General features: G+C 39.7%; 1 protein-coding gene across 1 annotated transcript in view; it reads left to right on the top strand.

Moving 5' to 3' along the window:
- LOC126092693 (putative inorganic phosphate cotransporter) overlaps positions 1-13,406 on the top strand; it is a 200,676-nt gene that overhangs the window by 183,929 nt on the left and 3,341 nt on the right. Inside the window, exon 9 of the mRNA XM_049908419.1 lies at positions 1,214-1,340. Within this exon, the coding sequence (XP_049764376.1) occupies positions 1,214-1,340 (127 nt within the window). The remainder of the gene's footprint in view (positions 1-1,213; positions 1,341-13,406) is intronic.

The raw sequence follows: 13,406 nt of genomic DNA, 5'->3' as shown, positions 1-13,406 counted from the left end.
TTTTCTCTGTGGGGCACTGGATGGATTAAACAAAATGTTGTTAGCATTAAGCAGCTCATTTGATTTAACTAAGGCTTTTAACTGTGTTGATCACAAACTATACTGCAGAAATTGGACCATTGTGGAATAAGAGGAGTGGTTTAGAACTGGTTCCTCTGATACTTTAAGAACAGGTGGCAAAAGGCCATTCTCCACAGTGATGTGAATGACTGTGAGGTGGCATCTGATTGAGGTGTGGTTAAATTGGTTGGTTGTGGTGGAGGGAGGGAGGGAGGGGGGTGCCTCAGGGTCAGTGCTGGCACCATTACTGTTTCTTATACATACAAGGTGCATCTGAGAAGTTCAGTGAATGTTTCCAGAAAATAAAGAAAACAAGAGTTATAAACAAAATACCTTTCCTGGCCTTCAATGTAATCACCGTTAGCTAAAACACACTTCTGAAATCAGTTGTAAAACTGCAAATACTTCAAGTGGAATCACTTGAGAGAGAGAGAGAGAGAGAGAGAGAGAGAGAGAGATGTGGAGTAATGAGAACACAAAAGTTTCATCATTTGTTGCAAAAAATTAATTAAGACACAAAACTGCTTCTAAATTAAGTATTACAAAAATGCATGTGAGGGTGTATTATACAATACAGTTGTTCCATTGTATAATTATCTAGAAGTGATTTATCCATATTATTGTACTAAATGATCAAAAATGAATATATTATTATTATTGTTATTATTATAGTGTTCAACCCAATCTTCATGTTGAGAGAGCTTTCTCTTTTTTTTATTGAAAGAAAACTGGACAAATTAACAGTGAACTAGTAAACCACTTGATGAATTTGTGTATTTAGGGCAGTTGAAGACAGTTGATTGGATAGTAAATGAAATGAGTAGAACTTTCCTGGTTTGCTTTTGATAAACTAAATAATGTTTTCACAGCTTAGTGTTTGATGTGTATGAAAAAGAAAATGATGATATAAATTATTATGCAGTTGCATTGTTAATGTGTACTTTGATATGTCTCACATTATTTTTCATTTTGATCCTTGTGTTGGAGTCATCAAAACAGGACAAATGAATATTCCACAGCTTTGAAGATTCTCTTCACTGTAGGATCTACAAAACAAGATGACTGAATGGATAAATCAATGTAGTTATATGTAGACTTTAAACTCCTGTCCATCTGATGATTATTACTTTATTTTACTTTTTGTTTCATACAGAGCACCAGAGAAAAGTGGCAAATTGTTTTCTATATTGCTTCGGGTATATATCTTTTTGGAAACACAATTTTTGTTATCTTTGGAAGTGCAGTAGTGCAGCCTTGGAATGAGCCAAAGAAAAGTAAAGGTAGGAAAATAATTTCTGCATTTATATTTGTATTAATTTTGATATTATAAAGTACAGTGTTAACATGTCATGAAAGGATATTTGCTTGTTTTATGAACGTTTTCAGCTTCAGTGCAGAAACACATTTAAGAACACTTTTTCTCTGAACAACAGGTGTCACAATTGACTTCATTTTATCAGTAATTTCTTACAGCTGAATCAAACAGTGAAAAGTCCAGGATGGAATAACATCAATATTATGAAACCAATAGATTGCTACTCACCACATAAAGGAGATTTTTAGTCTGATGACTTGAATACAGAATCCAGTCATTCAATTTCTGTTTTTCTTTAGTGTCATTTTCATCCCACATTAAATCATTATCTGCAAAGGCATGAGCCTAAAATTGTGATACAGTGATGAATAAAATTATGAAAATGCCTTCCTGTGCACCCTGCTTAGTTTCAAACCACAACTGAAAAACAAGCACCTATTTGTGAATAAGTCTGCCAGTGTTCATACAATCATCTGTAAATATTAATTAATTGAAACAGACATAACAAGTCTTTTCTCAAGGTATTCTCAAATTTTCTGCTTCTGTATACTGTCATGACCCTGATCAATATCTAAGAAAGTGGATGTGACATATTTTCCTTTTTACTCGTGTTTATCCATAATTGTTCTTGCAGACAATACTGAACCACATTGTTCTTTTTTCTGTACAGCCACACAGATCTTTTTCAAACTATAATTCAATAATGGTTCTAGTTCTTGGAGCATATTCTGAGATACTCAGAAAACTTCAAGTGACTGTTGGTTGAGGAGATATTTTAGGTGCTGAATGAAAGTTTATGTTTTGCCTTTAACACTGATGTTACACAGAAAAGGAGTTATGGACACTGGATGCGAGCAGGTGTTGATTTAAATCAATGGGGAAAGTTGAAAATTTGAGCCAGATGGGGATTCAAACCCAAGTCTCCTGGTTATTAGACAGATGCACTACTACCCTAGAACATCTCCCATCAGCCCAAATTACCTATCTATCCACACACTACTGATGTTGTGGGTCTTGCTCATTAGTGGTTGCTGGATCAAAGTGGTGATTGTTCTTTTGGATGCCTTCCTGTGTACCCTGCTTAGTCTCAAACCACAACTGAAAAACAAGCACCTACTTGTGAATAAGTCTGCCAGTGTTCATACAATCATCTGTATATATTAATTAATTAAAACACACATAACAAGTTTTTTCTCAAGGTATTCTCAGATTTTCTGCTTCTGCACACTGTCATGACCCTCACCAATATTTAAGAAACTGAGAATGGACAGTATCGATATTTCATAAAAAGTGATGATCATTGATCACCCCTATTATGTCCAACATATTTGATACATGGAATCTAAACTGGAAAAATGTTTATTGACATCATTATGTTGAATGTCCCCCCCCCCTCTCCCCCCCCCCCCCCATGAACCATGGACCTTGCCATTGGTGGGGAGGCTTGCGGGACTCAGTGATACAGATGGCTGTACCATAGGTGCAACCACAACGGAGGGGTATGTGTTGAGAGGCCAAACAGATACGTGGTTCCTGAAGAGGGGCAGCAGCCTTTTCAGTAGTTGCAGGGGCAACAGTCTGGATGATTGACTGATCTGGCTTTGTAACACTAACCAAAACGGCCATGCTGTGCTGGTACTGTGAAGGGCTGAAAGCAAGGGGAAACTACAGCCGTAATTTTTCCCGAGAGCATGCAGCTTTACTGTATGGATAAATGATGATGGAGTCCTCTTGGGTAAAATATTCTGGAGGTAAAATAGTCCCCCATTTGGATCTCCGGGTGGGAACTACTCAAGAGGACGTCGTTATCAGGAGAAAGAAAACTGGCTTTCTACGGATAGGAGCGTGGAATTTCAGAGCCCTTAATTGGGCAGGTAGGTTCGAAAATTTAAAAATGGTAATGAAAAGGTTAAAATTAGATATAGTGGGAATTAGTGAAGTTCAGTGGCAGGAGGAACAAGACTTTTGGTCAGGTGAATACAGGGTTATAAATACAAAATCAAATAGGGGTAATGCAGGAGTAGGTTTAATAATGAATAAAAAATAGGAGGGCAGGTAAGCTACTACAAACAGCATAGTGAATGCATTATTGTGGCCAAGATAGACATGAAGCCCACGCCTACTACAGTAGTACAAGTTTATATGCCAACTAGCTCTGCAAATGATGAAGAAATTGATGAAATGTATGATGAGATAAAAGAAATTATTCAGGTAGTGAAGGGAGACAAAAATTTAATAGTCATGGGTGACTGGAATTCGAGAGTAGGAAAAGGGAGAGAAGGAAACATAGCAGGTGAATATGGATTGGGGGTAAGAAATGAAAGAGGAAGCCGTCTGGTAGAATTTTGCACAGAGCATTACTTAATCATAGCAAACACTTGGTACAAGAATCATAAAAGAAAGATGTATACATGGAAGAATCCTGGAGATACTAGAAGGTATCAGATAGATTATATAATGGTAAGACAGAGATTTAGGAACCAGATTTTAAATTGTAAGATATTTCCAGGGGCAGATGTGGACTCTGACCATAATCTATTGGTTATGAACTGTAAACTAAAACTGAAGAAACTGCAAAAAGGTGGGACTTTAAGGAGATGGGACCTGGATAAACTGACTAAACCAGAGGTTGTACAGAGTTTCAGGGAGAGCATAAGGGAACAATTGACATGAATGGAGAAAAGAAATACAGTAGAAGAAGACTGGGTAGCTTTGAGGGATGAAGTAGTGAAGGCAGCAGAGGATCAAGTAGGTAAAAAGACGAGGGCTAGTAGAAATCCTTGGGTAACAGAAGAAATATTGAACTTAATTGATGAAAGGAGAAAATATAAAAATGCAGTAAATGAAGCAGGCAAAAAGGAATACAAACGTCTGAAAAATGAAATTGACAGGAAGTGCAAAATGGCTGAGCAGGGATGGCTAGAGGACAAATGTAAGGATGCAGAGGCGTATCTCAATAGGGGTAAGATAGATACTGCCTACAGGAAAATTAAAGAGACCTTTGGAGAAAATAGAACCACCTGTATGAATATCAAGAGCTCAGATGGACAACCAGTTCTAAGCAAAGAAGGGAAAGCAGAAAGGTGGAAGGAGTATATAAAGGGACTATACAAGGGCGATGTACTTGAGGACAATATTATGGAAATGGAACAGGATGTAGATGAAGATGAAATGGGAGATATGATACTGCATGAAGAGTTTGACAGAGCAATGAAAGACCTGAGCCAAAACAAGGTCCCAGGAGTAGACAACATTCCATTAGAACTACTGATGGCCTTGGGAGAGCCAGTCCTGACAAAACTCTACCATCTGGTGAGCAAGATGTACGAGACAGGTGAAATGCCCTCAGACTTCAAGAAGAATATAATAAGTCCAATCCAAAAAGAAAGCAGGTGTTGACAGATGTGAAAATTACCAAACTATCAGTTTAATAAGTCACAGCTGCAAAATAGTAACGCGAATTCTTTACAGACGAATGGAAAAACTGGTAGAAGCCAACCTCGGGGAAGATCAGCTTGGATTCCGTAGAAATATTGGAACACATGAGGCACTACTCACCCTACGACTTATCTTGGAAGAAAGATTAAGGAAAGGCAAACCTACATTTCTAGCATTTGTAGACTTAGAGAAAGCTTTTGACAATGTTGATTGAAATACTCTCTTTCAAATTCTAAAGGTGGCAGGGGTAAAATACAGGGAGCGAAAGGCTATTTACAATTTGTACAGAAACCAGATGGCAGTTGTGAGTCAAGGCACATGAAAGGGAAGCAGTGGTTGGGAAGGAAGTGAGAGAGGGTCGTAGCCTCTCCCCAATGTTATTGAATCTGTATATTGAGCAAGCAGTAAAGGAAACAAAAGAAAAATTCGGAGTAGGTATTAAAATCCATGGAGAATCAATAAAAACTTTTAGGTTCGCTGATGACATTGTAATTCTATCAGAGACAGCAAAGGATTTGGAAGATCAGTTGAACGGAATGGACAGTGTCTTGAAAGGAGGATATAAGATGAATATCAACAAAAGCAAAACGAGGGTAATGGTATGTAGTCGAATTAAGTTGGGTGATGCTGAGGGAATTAGATTAGGAAATGAGACACTTAAAGTAGTAAAGGAATTTTGCTATTTGGGGAGCAAAATAACTGATGATGGTCGAAGTAGAGAGGATATGAAATGTAGACTGACAATGGCAAGGAAAGCGTTTCTGAAGAAGAGAAATTTGTTAACATCGAGTATAGAGTTAAGTGTCAGGAAGTCGTTTCTGAAAGTATTTGTATGGAGTGTAGCCATGTATGGAAATGAAACATAAATAGTTTGGACAAGAAGAGAATATAAGCTTTCAAAATGTGGTGCTACAGAAGAATGCTTAAGATTAGATGGGTAGATCACATAAGTAATGAGGAGTTGATGATGATGATGAAGTCCCATACTTTGTGACGGAGTGTAGGGGAACGATGCGGGAGACCCGCACCGCTGTACTAGGCAAGGTCCTGGTGGAGATGGTTTGCCATTGCCTTCCTCCGACCATAATGGGGATGAATGATGATGATGAAGATGACACAACAACACCCAGTCATCTCGAGGCAGGAAAAATCCTTGACCCCGCCGGGAATCGAACCCGGGACCACATGCTCGGGAAGCGAGAACGCTTCCATGAGACCACGAGCAGTGGAAAATGAGGAGGTATTGAATAGAATTGAGGAGAAGAGGAGTTTGTGGCACAACTTGACAAGAAGAAGGGACCAGTTGGTAGGACATCTTCTGAGGCATCAAGGAATCACAAATTTAGCATTGAAGGGTAGCGTGGAGGGTAAAAATTGTGGAGGGAGGCCGAGAGATGAATACACTAAGCAGATTCAGAAGGATGTAGGTTGCAGTAAGTACTGGGAGATGAAGAAGCTTGCACAGGATAGAGTAGCATGGGGAGCTGCATCAAACCTGTCTCAGGACTGAAGAGCACAACAACAACAACAACAACAACGTGTTGAATGTGCACAGTTCTGTGTGTTTAGCTAAATATTAACAACAACACAAAAAATGCTTCTTGAAGAGTCTTCCACAACTAATCAATTAACACCATAGGAATTAAATACTCCTTCAGGAAATTACTGTGGCATGAAGAGCTGTTCTTGAACAATGTAGTAAGCAGTTTGGTCTTACAAAATGTCAATAATTGGAAGACAAATAATCAAGCCCTTTACTGCATGACATAACTGGCAGCACACTCTTCTTGAACGTTGATCTGTGCAGAGCATGAGTAATGGAAAAGTTAGAGGTTATAGCTACAATCATCAAAATGATGACAGTCCAGATGCACTGTCCAGGCACAGTCTAGTCCCCAGGGGTGTGACATCTTGATTGAAGAACGGCAGTGAATGGCAGACTGGAAGGTGACAGCGGCGGCAGTTCTAGTGTAGTTCATAGGTATGGGGCTTGCAACGTCACTGACTTCAACCAGCCTGGTGTGAGCTTAAATCCTTGATGTGCAAAGTACTTCATCTTCCCAATTGGCTGCTTGGCTGGGCCACAGAAGCATAACATGGTCTTGACCAGCACAGGCTGATGCTAGCTGCGTGTGATGAATGAGATTTGATGATATACTTGCTGACCTCATGGCCCTTCCATGGTTCGAGTGGAGCAATAACCATTTGAATTGTGCAGCTGGCAGCCATTTGGCTGCTGGACCTCTGTGTTAGGCATGCCACAGCAACCGTCTCCTCCTAGAATGTGGGTGTTGAGGTGGAGACAAGTTGTTGTGGCCTCACTAATGTTGATCCCTCCACTACCAGGAGGGGGGAGGGGGGTGGGGTGAAGCTCCAGCTGACAGATTGACGGCCATTGGAATGTCCCGCTGGGGCTGCTGTTGAGCTGCTGGTGGTCAGATAGTCCTTCCAGGCCGGCACCTGGTCATTGTCAGCTGCTGGCACTGGGGTTTTTGGAACAAATAGTGGTGTCAGACTTTCTGCCAGTTGTGGACGTACCCATGATGGGTAAATTTGGTTAAGGTGGTGCCTGTTTTTCGACCCACCATTATATGTGATTTCTACTGTGGCCCATCCGAGGAGGTGCTAAATGGTGGCTAGTATGCATTATGGCCTACACCTGCCCACACCTGGCCTTGTGGGGCATACCTGTGGTGGTGTAGGCAGGGGGTTGATGTGATTGAACTGTTGGGTGAATGGTGGATAGTTGAGGGTGTAATGGGCATCCATGTATATTTTTTCCACAAATTGTTCACCTTGAATATAATGCACATTCATATGTGAAGAAGAGTGGCAGATCTCCGCTTTATGTCCTGTTTTGCCACAAGATTTTCATCTCACTTTTCGAAAATGTCATGTGTGTTGTATGAAATATTGCATGCATGATGGGAGTGGCTATTGTGGGCAGCCTCTTGGGGGTACCCCATCCTGCTTGTGAAATGCCATTGGGGTCCACAGGCAGGCATGGCTGACGTGGACACAAACGCCAAGGTGAGATCCTACAGGGCTGCTGAAGAGTGGAGCAACTGTTCATATGCACATATAATTGGGAAACACACATCAAGTGAAGAGTCCTTGAGTTTAAGGAGATAGTGCCTCATTGTTTCGTTGAAAGCATGCACTGAAACCATGTTTCTATCTAGCAAGGAAGCGTAAGATTAATGGCACTCTCTATTAGTATACATGAATTTACAATCTCTGTAATGGGCCAATACAATCATGGTATGACTCTGATTCTATCTTTCAACAGCTAAAAGACTTATGCCTCCCTGCCTCAATGTGGATCTGTGAATTGAAATGTTCTGAGAGGCTAGCCTTGATGTATCATAGGGGAGGGCTTGGGGCTCTGCTTGAGGGTGTAGTTGTTTAACTAATTGGAACACTGAAGGACTTGCATGAGCCAGGAGGAAAGCATGGACTGCAGGTCACCTGTAAACTTATAAATGCAGAAGTATTGTTCCAGTTGGGTAACCTAGCTGCCCTAAGGTTCCACCTTTTCATTAGTCTGCTCCATCTGCTGGAGGAGTATGAGTACGTTTTTTTTTTTATTTTTTATTTTTTTTCCCCCCCCCCCACTGTCTCTGTTGGAGCTGCCATGGAGAATAGAAAAATCACCAGGTCATTTTCTGCAACAGCATGTGTAAAACACAGTTTTTAACTTATCACCATTATTATATATGACACAACTGTTACATGGAATCTAAACTGGAAAAATGTTTATTGACACTATTACATTGAGTGTGCACAGTTGAGCCTATAGCTAAATATTAACAACACATTGAAATGTCTTTCACAGTCAGTTAACACCATAGAAATTAAATACTTCATCGAACACTTACTGCGGCAAGAAGAGCTATTTTTGACCCCTGTAGTAAACAGTCCATTTTAAAAATGTCAATAACTGGAAAAAAAATAACCAAGTCCCTTGCTGAATAACAGCTAATGGTCCAACAAGCCACTGTGGAGCATACTCAACACTATGTCTGTGCAAAGCACAAGTAATGAAAAATTTAATGTTCGTAGTTACAATCACCAAAACAAGGAGAGAGTCCAGACATTGTGAGCTGACAGGTCCAGTCTCCAGGGGCATGATGTTTTTGGTTGAAGAGCGGCAGTGGACGGTGGACTGAAAATCGATAGTGGCAGTGGTGCTGGTGAAGTTCATCAGTTATGGGCTGGTGATGTCATTGTCTTCTGCTGCACAGATTTGAGCCTAAATCCATGATGTGCAGAGTAGTTCATCGTCTTGATTGTTTGGGTTGCGGAAGCAATAGTCTTTATTGGCACACACTGATGCTAACTGTGCACTGTGATTGAGATTTTGGCATGGCCAGCGCCATCACAGTCTGATGGTCTGTTCAGTGACTTTTTGGCCCTGCTGCGGTTCAAGAGGAGCTGCAGTCATTTGAATTGTGTGGAGCTGGCAGATATGTGGCCGCTGGTGCTCCACTTTAGGCACAACACAGCACCTGTTTTGATTCCTTCGATGACCACTAAAATCTACTGCTTCATCTATACTCTAGAAGCCACTTATGGTTTGTGGCAGAGGATATTTTGTGTACCACTGTCACTTCCCCCTTTCCTGTTCCCATCACAAACTACCTGAAAGAGGAATGATTATTGATAATCCTGCTTGAATATCTCTGATTTTACTTTCATGGACTTTTTGCAAGACATTTGTAGGAGAAAGGAATATACTGAATGGCCAGGAAGGTAAACACTTCAAACTTCAATAGTAAACCACAATGTGATGTACAACAATTCACTTGTAACTTTGCCATTGTCATTTGCTGAGCATCTCCTTGGTGCTTTCATGTTTAGTAAGTGGAGTTGTAATGAAATCCACAGCTCTTATTTGGATCTTCCATCTTTCCTTTGTCAATCCTATCTGCTACAAATCCCACAATGCCAATGTATCAATATTTGAGGATTGGTCATACGATGGTTTTGTTATGATCTTTGTGGGTTGATTACATTTTATGATGGTTCTGCCAGTGTCATCTCAGTCTGGGATCTGCCTTATTTACAGTGACATTTATGTGGTTGTTCCACTTTAAATTGCTCCCTACATATACTCCCATATATTTAGTGGATTACATAAGAAGGAATGATGGCCACTTGGGCTAAAATAACAATGAATTTAGTGGATGTTTCCAGTGATTGTTCTGAAATTGTGTAATCCTAAAATAATGTGACTTTCTGCCTATTATCTGCAATATGTTACATTTATTTATGTTGGTCCACTGCCAATATTTGCAATAAGTGTTGATCCTCTGCTGGTATTCATGCAGTTTGTTACTTTTAATAGTGTTTTGACTTCTTTGTATACAACAGCATCATTCTTGAAAATCCTCATAGACTTTGCAAACTTTGTATGTATATTATGGAAAGTAAGGGTCCTATAACACTACCTTATGGTATACCAGAAGTTACTTTTATGTCTGAAGAGTTCACTTCCCTGAGAATGACATGCTCTGTTCTGTTTTTTAGGAACTCTTCAATCCAGTCAAATAGCAGGTCTGATATTTCCTATGTTCTTATTTTGTTCATGAGGTGACAGTGCAGAACTGTATCTAACACCACTTTCTGAAAGTCAAGGAACATGGCATAATCTGAGGTTATCTGATGGCTTCTGGATCTTGAGAATGAGCAGAGAGAGAGAGAGAGAGAGAGAGAGAGAGAGAGAGAGAGAGAGAGAGAGAGAGAGAGAGAGAATCCATACTGATTTCCAAAGAAGAATTTTTTTGTCTCTAGTAATGTCATAATATGTGAGCCTTAAATGTGTTCCAAAATTCAACAACATACTGACATCAGTAATAAAGCCCTATACTTTTGTGCATCTGTTCAATGGCCCTGATGACCAGAAACTGTGTGGTACAGGGGTGCAATACTCACAAGTCTCGTGTGGGTGATTTACGTATTGTGTGCAGCTGATCTTCTTCTCAGGACAGACGGCTGCATCAGTCTTCACAATGCTTCTCCTCTGAAGATTTTGTGCTGGTGAGGGAAATGATACTGAACTACTTCTCTACTTTTGAAATGATTTCTTACTCTCAGAATACTTTCATATCAACTTTGCTATATTTTCTTCTTCACAATAAAACTACTACACAAGTTTCACATGCGCTTTCAAGTCTCGCAAATCAACCCCGTCTGGGAAACCTTAGTTCTTGACATATACCATTACAGTCTCTTTTGGTTTTAATAAACCTTGTCAAAACAGTTCTTCCTCCTAGAAAGTCAAACAACAGAGTATATGAGTCTCTAGATAAAACCTATTTCATTTGTTCCCAACAGTCACTACTATTTCACTGCCAAAGGGTATCCCTTCATTACTTCTTGTACTGGACATACGGCTTCTAAGGCATGCGCGGCCACTACTTGTCAGCGCCGAAAGACCACCAAAACTTTAGTCTTCTCGTAACACATTTCTGTCCTGCACACAAACAAACCATGGCACAGTAGACACATTTCCACTGTCACACACTCATCCTTAAAATATCGTGTGTTCGAGATGGTGAAATACGAGTGTCTCTAGAATTTATCCTGAAGTTCTCAAGGCAGAACAACCCTTCTTGGAAACAAGAATGACCTGTACTTTTTTTTTTTACAATCACTAAGAATGCTGTGCTCCTCTGGCAACCCACAGTACATTGCTGCTGGAAGAGGAACAATTACTTTTGCATACTCTACGTAGAATCCTATCAGGTCCAGTTGACTTTCCTCTGTTGAGTGATTTCAAATGATGTCTGTCATATGATCATTTATTTCAGTATCTGTAATTTTCACATGCATGAGAAGATTTAAAGGAGGAATTTCAGCAGGACCTTGCTCAGAGAAACGATTTTGAAAAAAGAAATTTAGTATTGCAGTCCTTTCTCTGTCATCATCTGTTTCAGTGTCACTATGCTCATTGTGGGTGTGGGAGATGGCTTTGATCCATTTTCTGATTTAACATAAGACCAGAACATCTCAGAATTTTCTGTCAGGGTGGTAGATTGAATTTTGCTTTCGATTTCATTGAACTATTCATGCATGGCTCTCCTTAAGCTAATTTTGGTTTTGCTCAGTTTTGTTTGTCTAAAAGGTTTTGGGTGAATTTAAAACTGCAGTGAAGCTCTATCTCTGTTTTTGGAGCAGCTGACTAACATGGCTGTCGAAACATATTCAGAGCTCAAATACAATGAGGTAGATCAAACATAATTACTTCCTCCACACTAACCAGGATGGATTCCACAAACATTGGTCATGCAAAACCCAATTTTCACTTTCCTAACATGACATTCTGAAAGCCATGGATGATGACAATGACATGGGTGCAGTAATTCTTAACTTTTGAACAGCATTTGACTTTGTATCACAACAATGATTATTAACTGAAGTATGATTATATGAGGTGGCAAACAAAATTTGTGACTGGGTCAGGTATTCCTCAGTAGAGAGAGTGCCACACGTCATCTTAGTTAAAGAGTCATGAACATCCTTAGAAATGTCTAACAGTGTGTACCCTTACTGCTCATGTCATATGCTAATGATATGATAGACAATATTAATGGTAACCTCAGAATTTTTTTAGATGATTTAACTATGTATTTACAATGAAGTACTATCTGAAAAACAGACAGTTTTCCAAAGGTTGGCAGTTTACTTTATGTTCAGAAATGTAAACTGTGCCCTTCATATGACACAAAAAAGAAATATGATGTTACTGCAGTTTCAATGAACCACAGTTGGGATCAGTCGACTCATACAAATGGCTAGATGTAACTATGAGGGTCATTCAGAAAGTAAAGGACTTTTGTTTTGGCATGTGATCATGTCACCCCATCGCCACCACTGAGTGACCACTGACCTAGGTACTCATCTGCTTAAGTTTGGTGGCAGGTATGATCTGATACACTTGCTTACTACTTAGTTGTGCAGTTTTAAAATGAGTGACAAAATTGATGATCCCACGAAATGTGAGGTGCATAGTGTTATCTACTTTTTAAATGTGCAGAATTTATGGATAGGTAACTGAGGTCAGTTTGGAAGTGGTATATCATATTTAATGGCGAATAGGAGACTGGTCATGTGAAGATTGGCTGTTCACATGAAGATCACTTGGTCTGGCTCTGAGTGGTGATTGATGGACTCAAAGCAAGGACTGAAAGAAAAATCCAAGAAGATAGGCATTTCACATTTAGTGGGCTGCACTTACTCTTTCCAGATATTTCAAAAACTGTGTTGTAACGAGATTGTTAGTGCAGATCTGGGCTATAAAAAAGTGTGTGCCAGGTGGGTTCCTAGAATTTCACCAGACAGACACAAAACCAAACAAATGGCAGCTGCATTGTCATAAAGTCACTGTGAAAATGATGGTGATGAATTTTTGATCCACATTGTTACTGGTGATGAGACTTGGATATCACATTTCACATCAGAAACAAAGCACCAGTTAATGGAATGACGTCACTTGCAATCCCAAAAGAAATCAGAAAAGCAAAACAAATTTTGAGCACAAGAAAGATTATGGCTGCAGTGTTTTGTGATCATAAGAGTTTCCTACTCATCA

This window comes from Schistocerca cancellata, chromosome 1, assembly GCF_023864275.1.
Source record: "Schistocerca cancellata isolate TAMUIC-IGC-003103 chromosome 1, iqSchCanc2.1, whole genome shotgun sequence".
NCBI classification, from domain to species: domain Eukaryota; kingdom Metazoa; phylum Arthropoda; class Insecta; order Orthoptera; family Acrididae; genus Schistocerca; species Schistocerca cancellata.
This window is presented reverse-complemented; position numbering and strand designations above follow the sequence as displayed.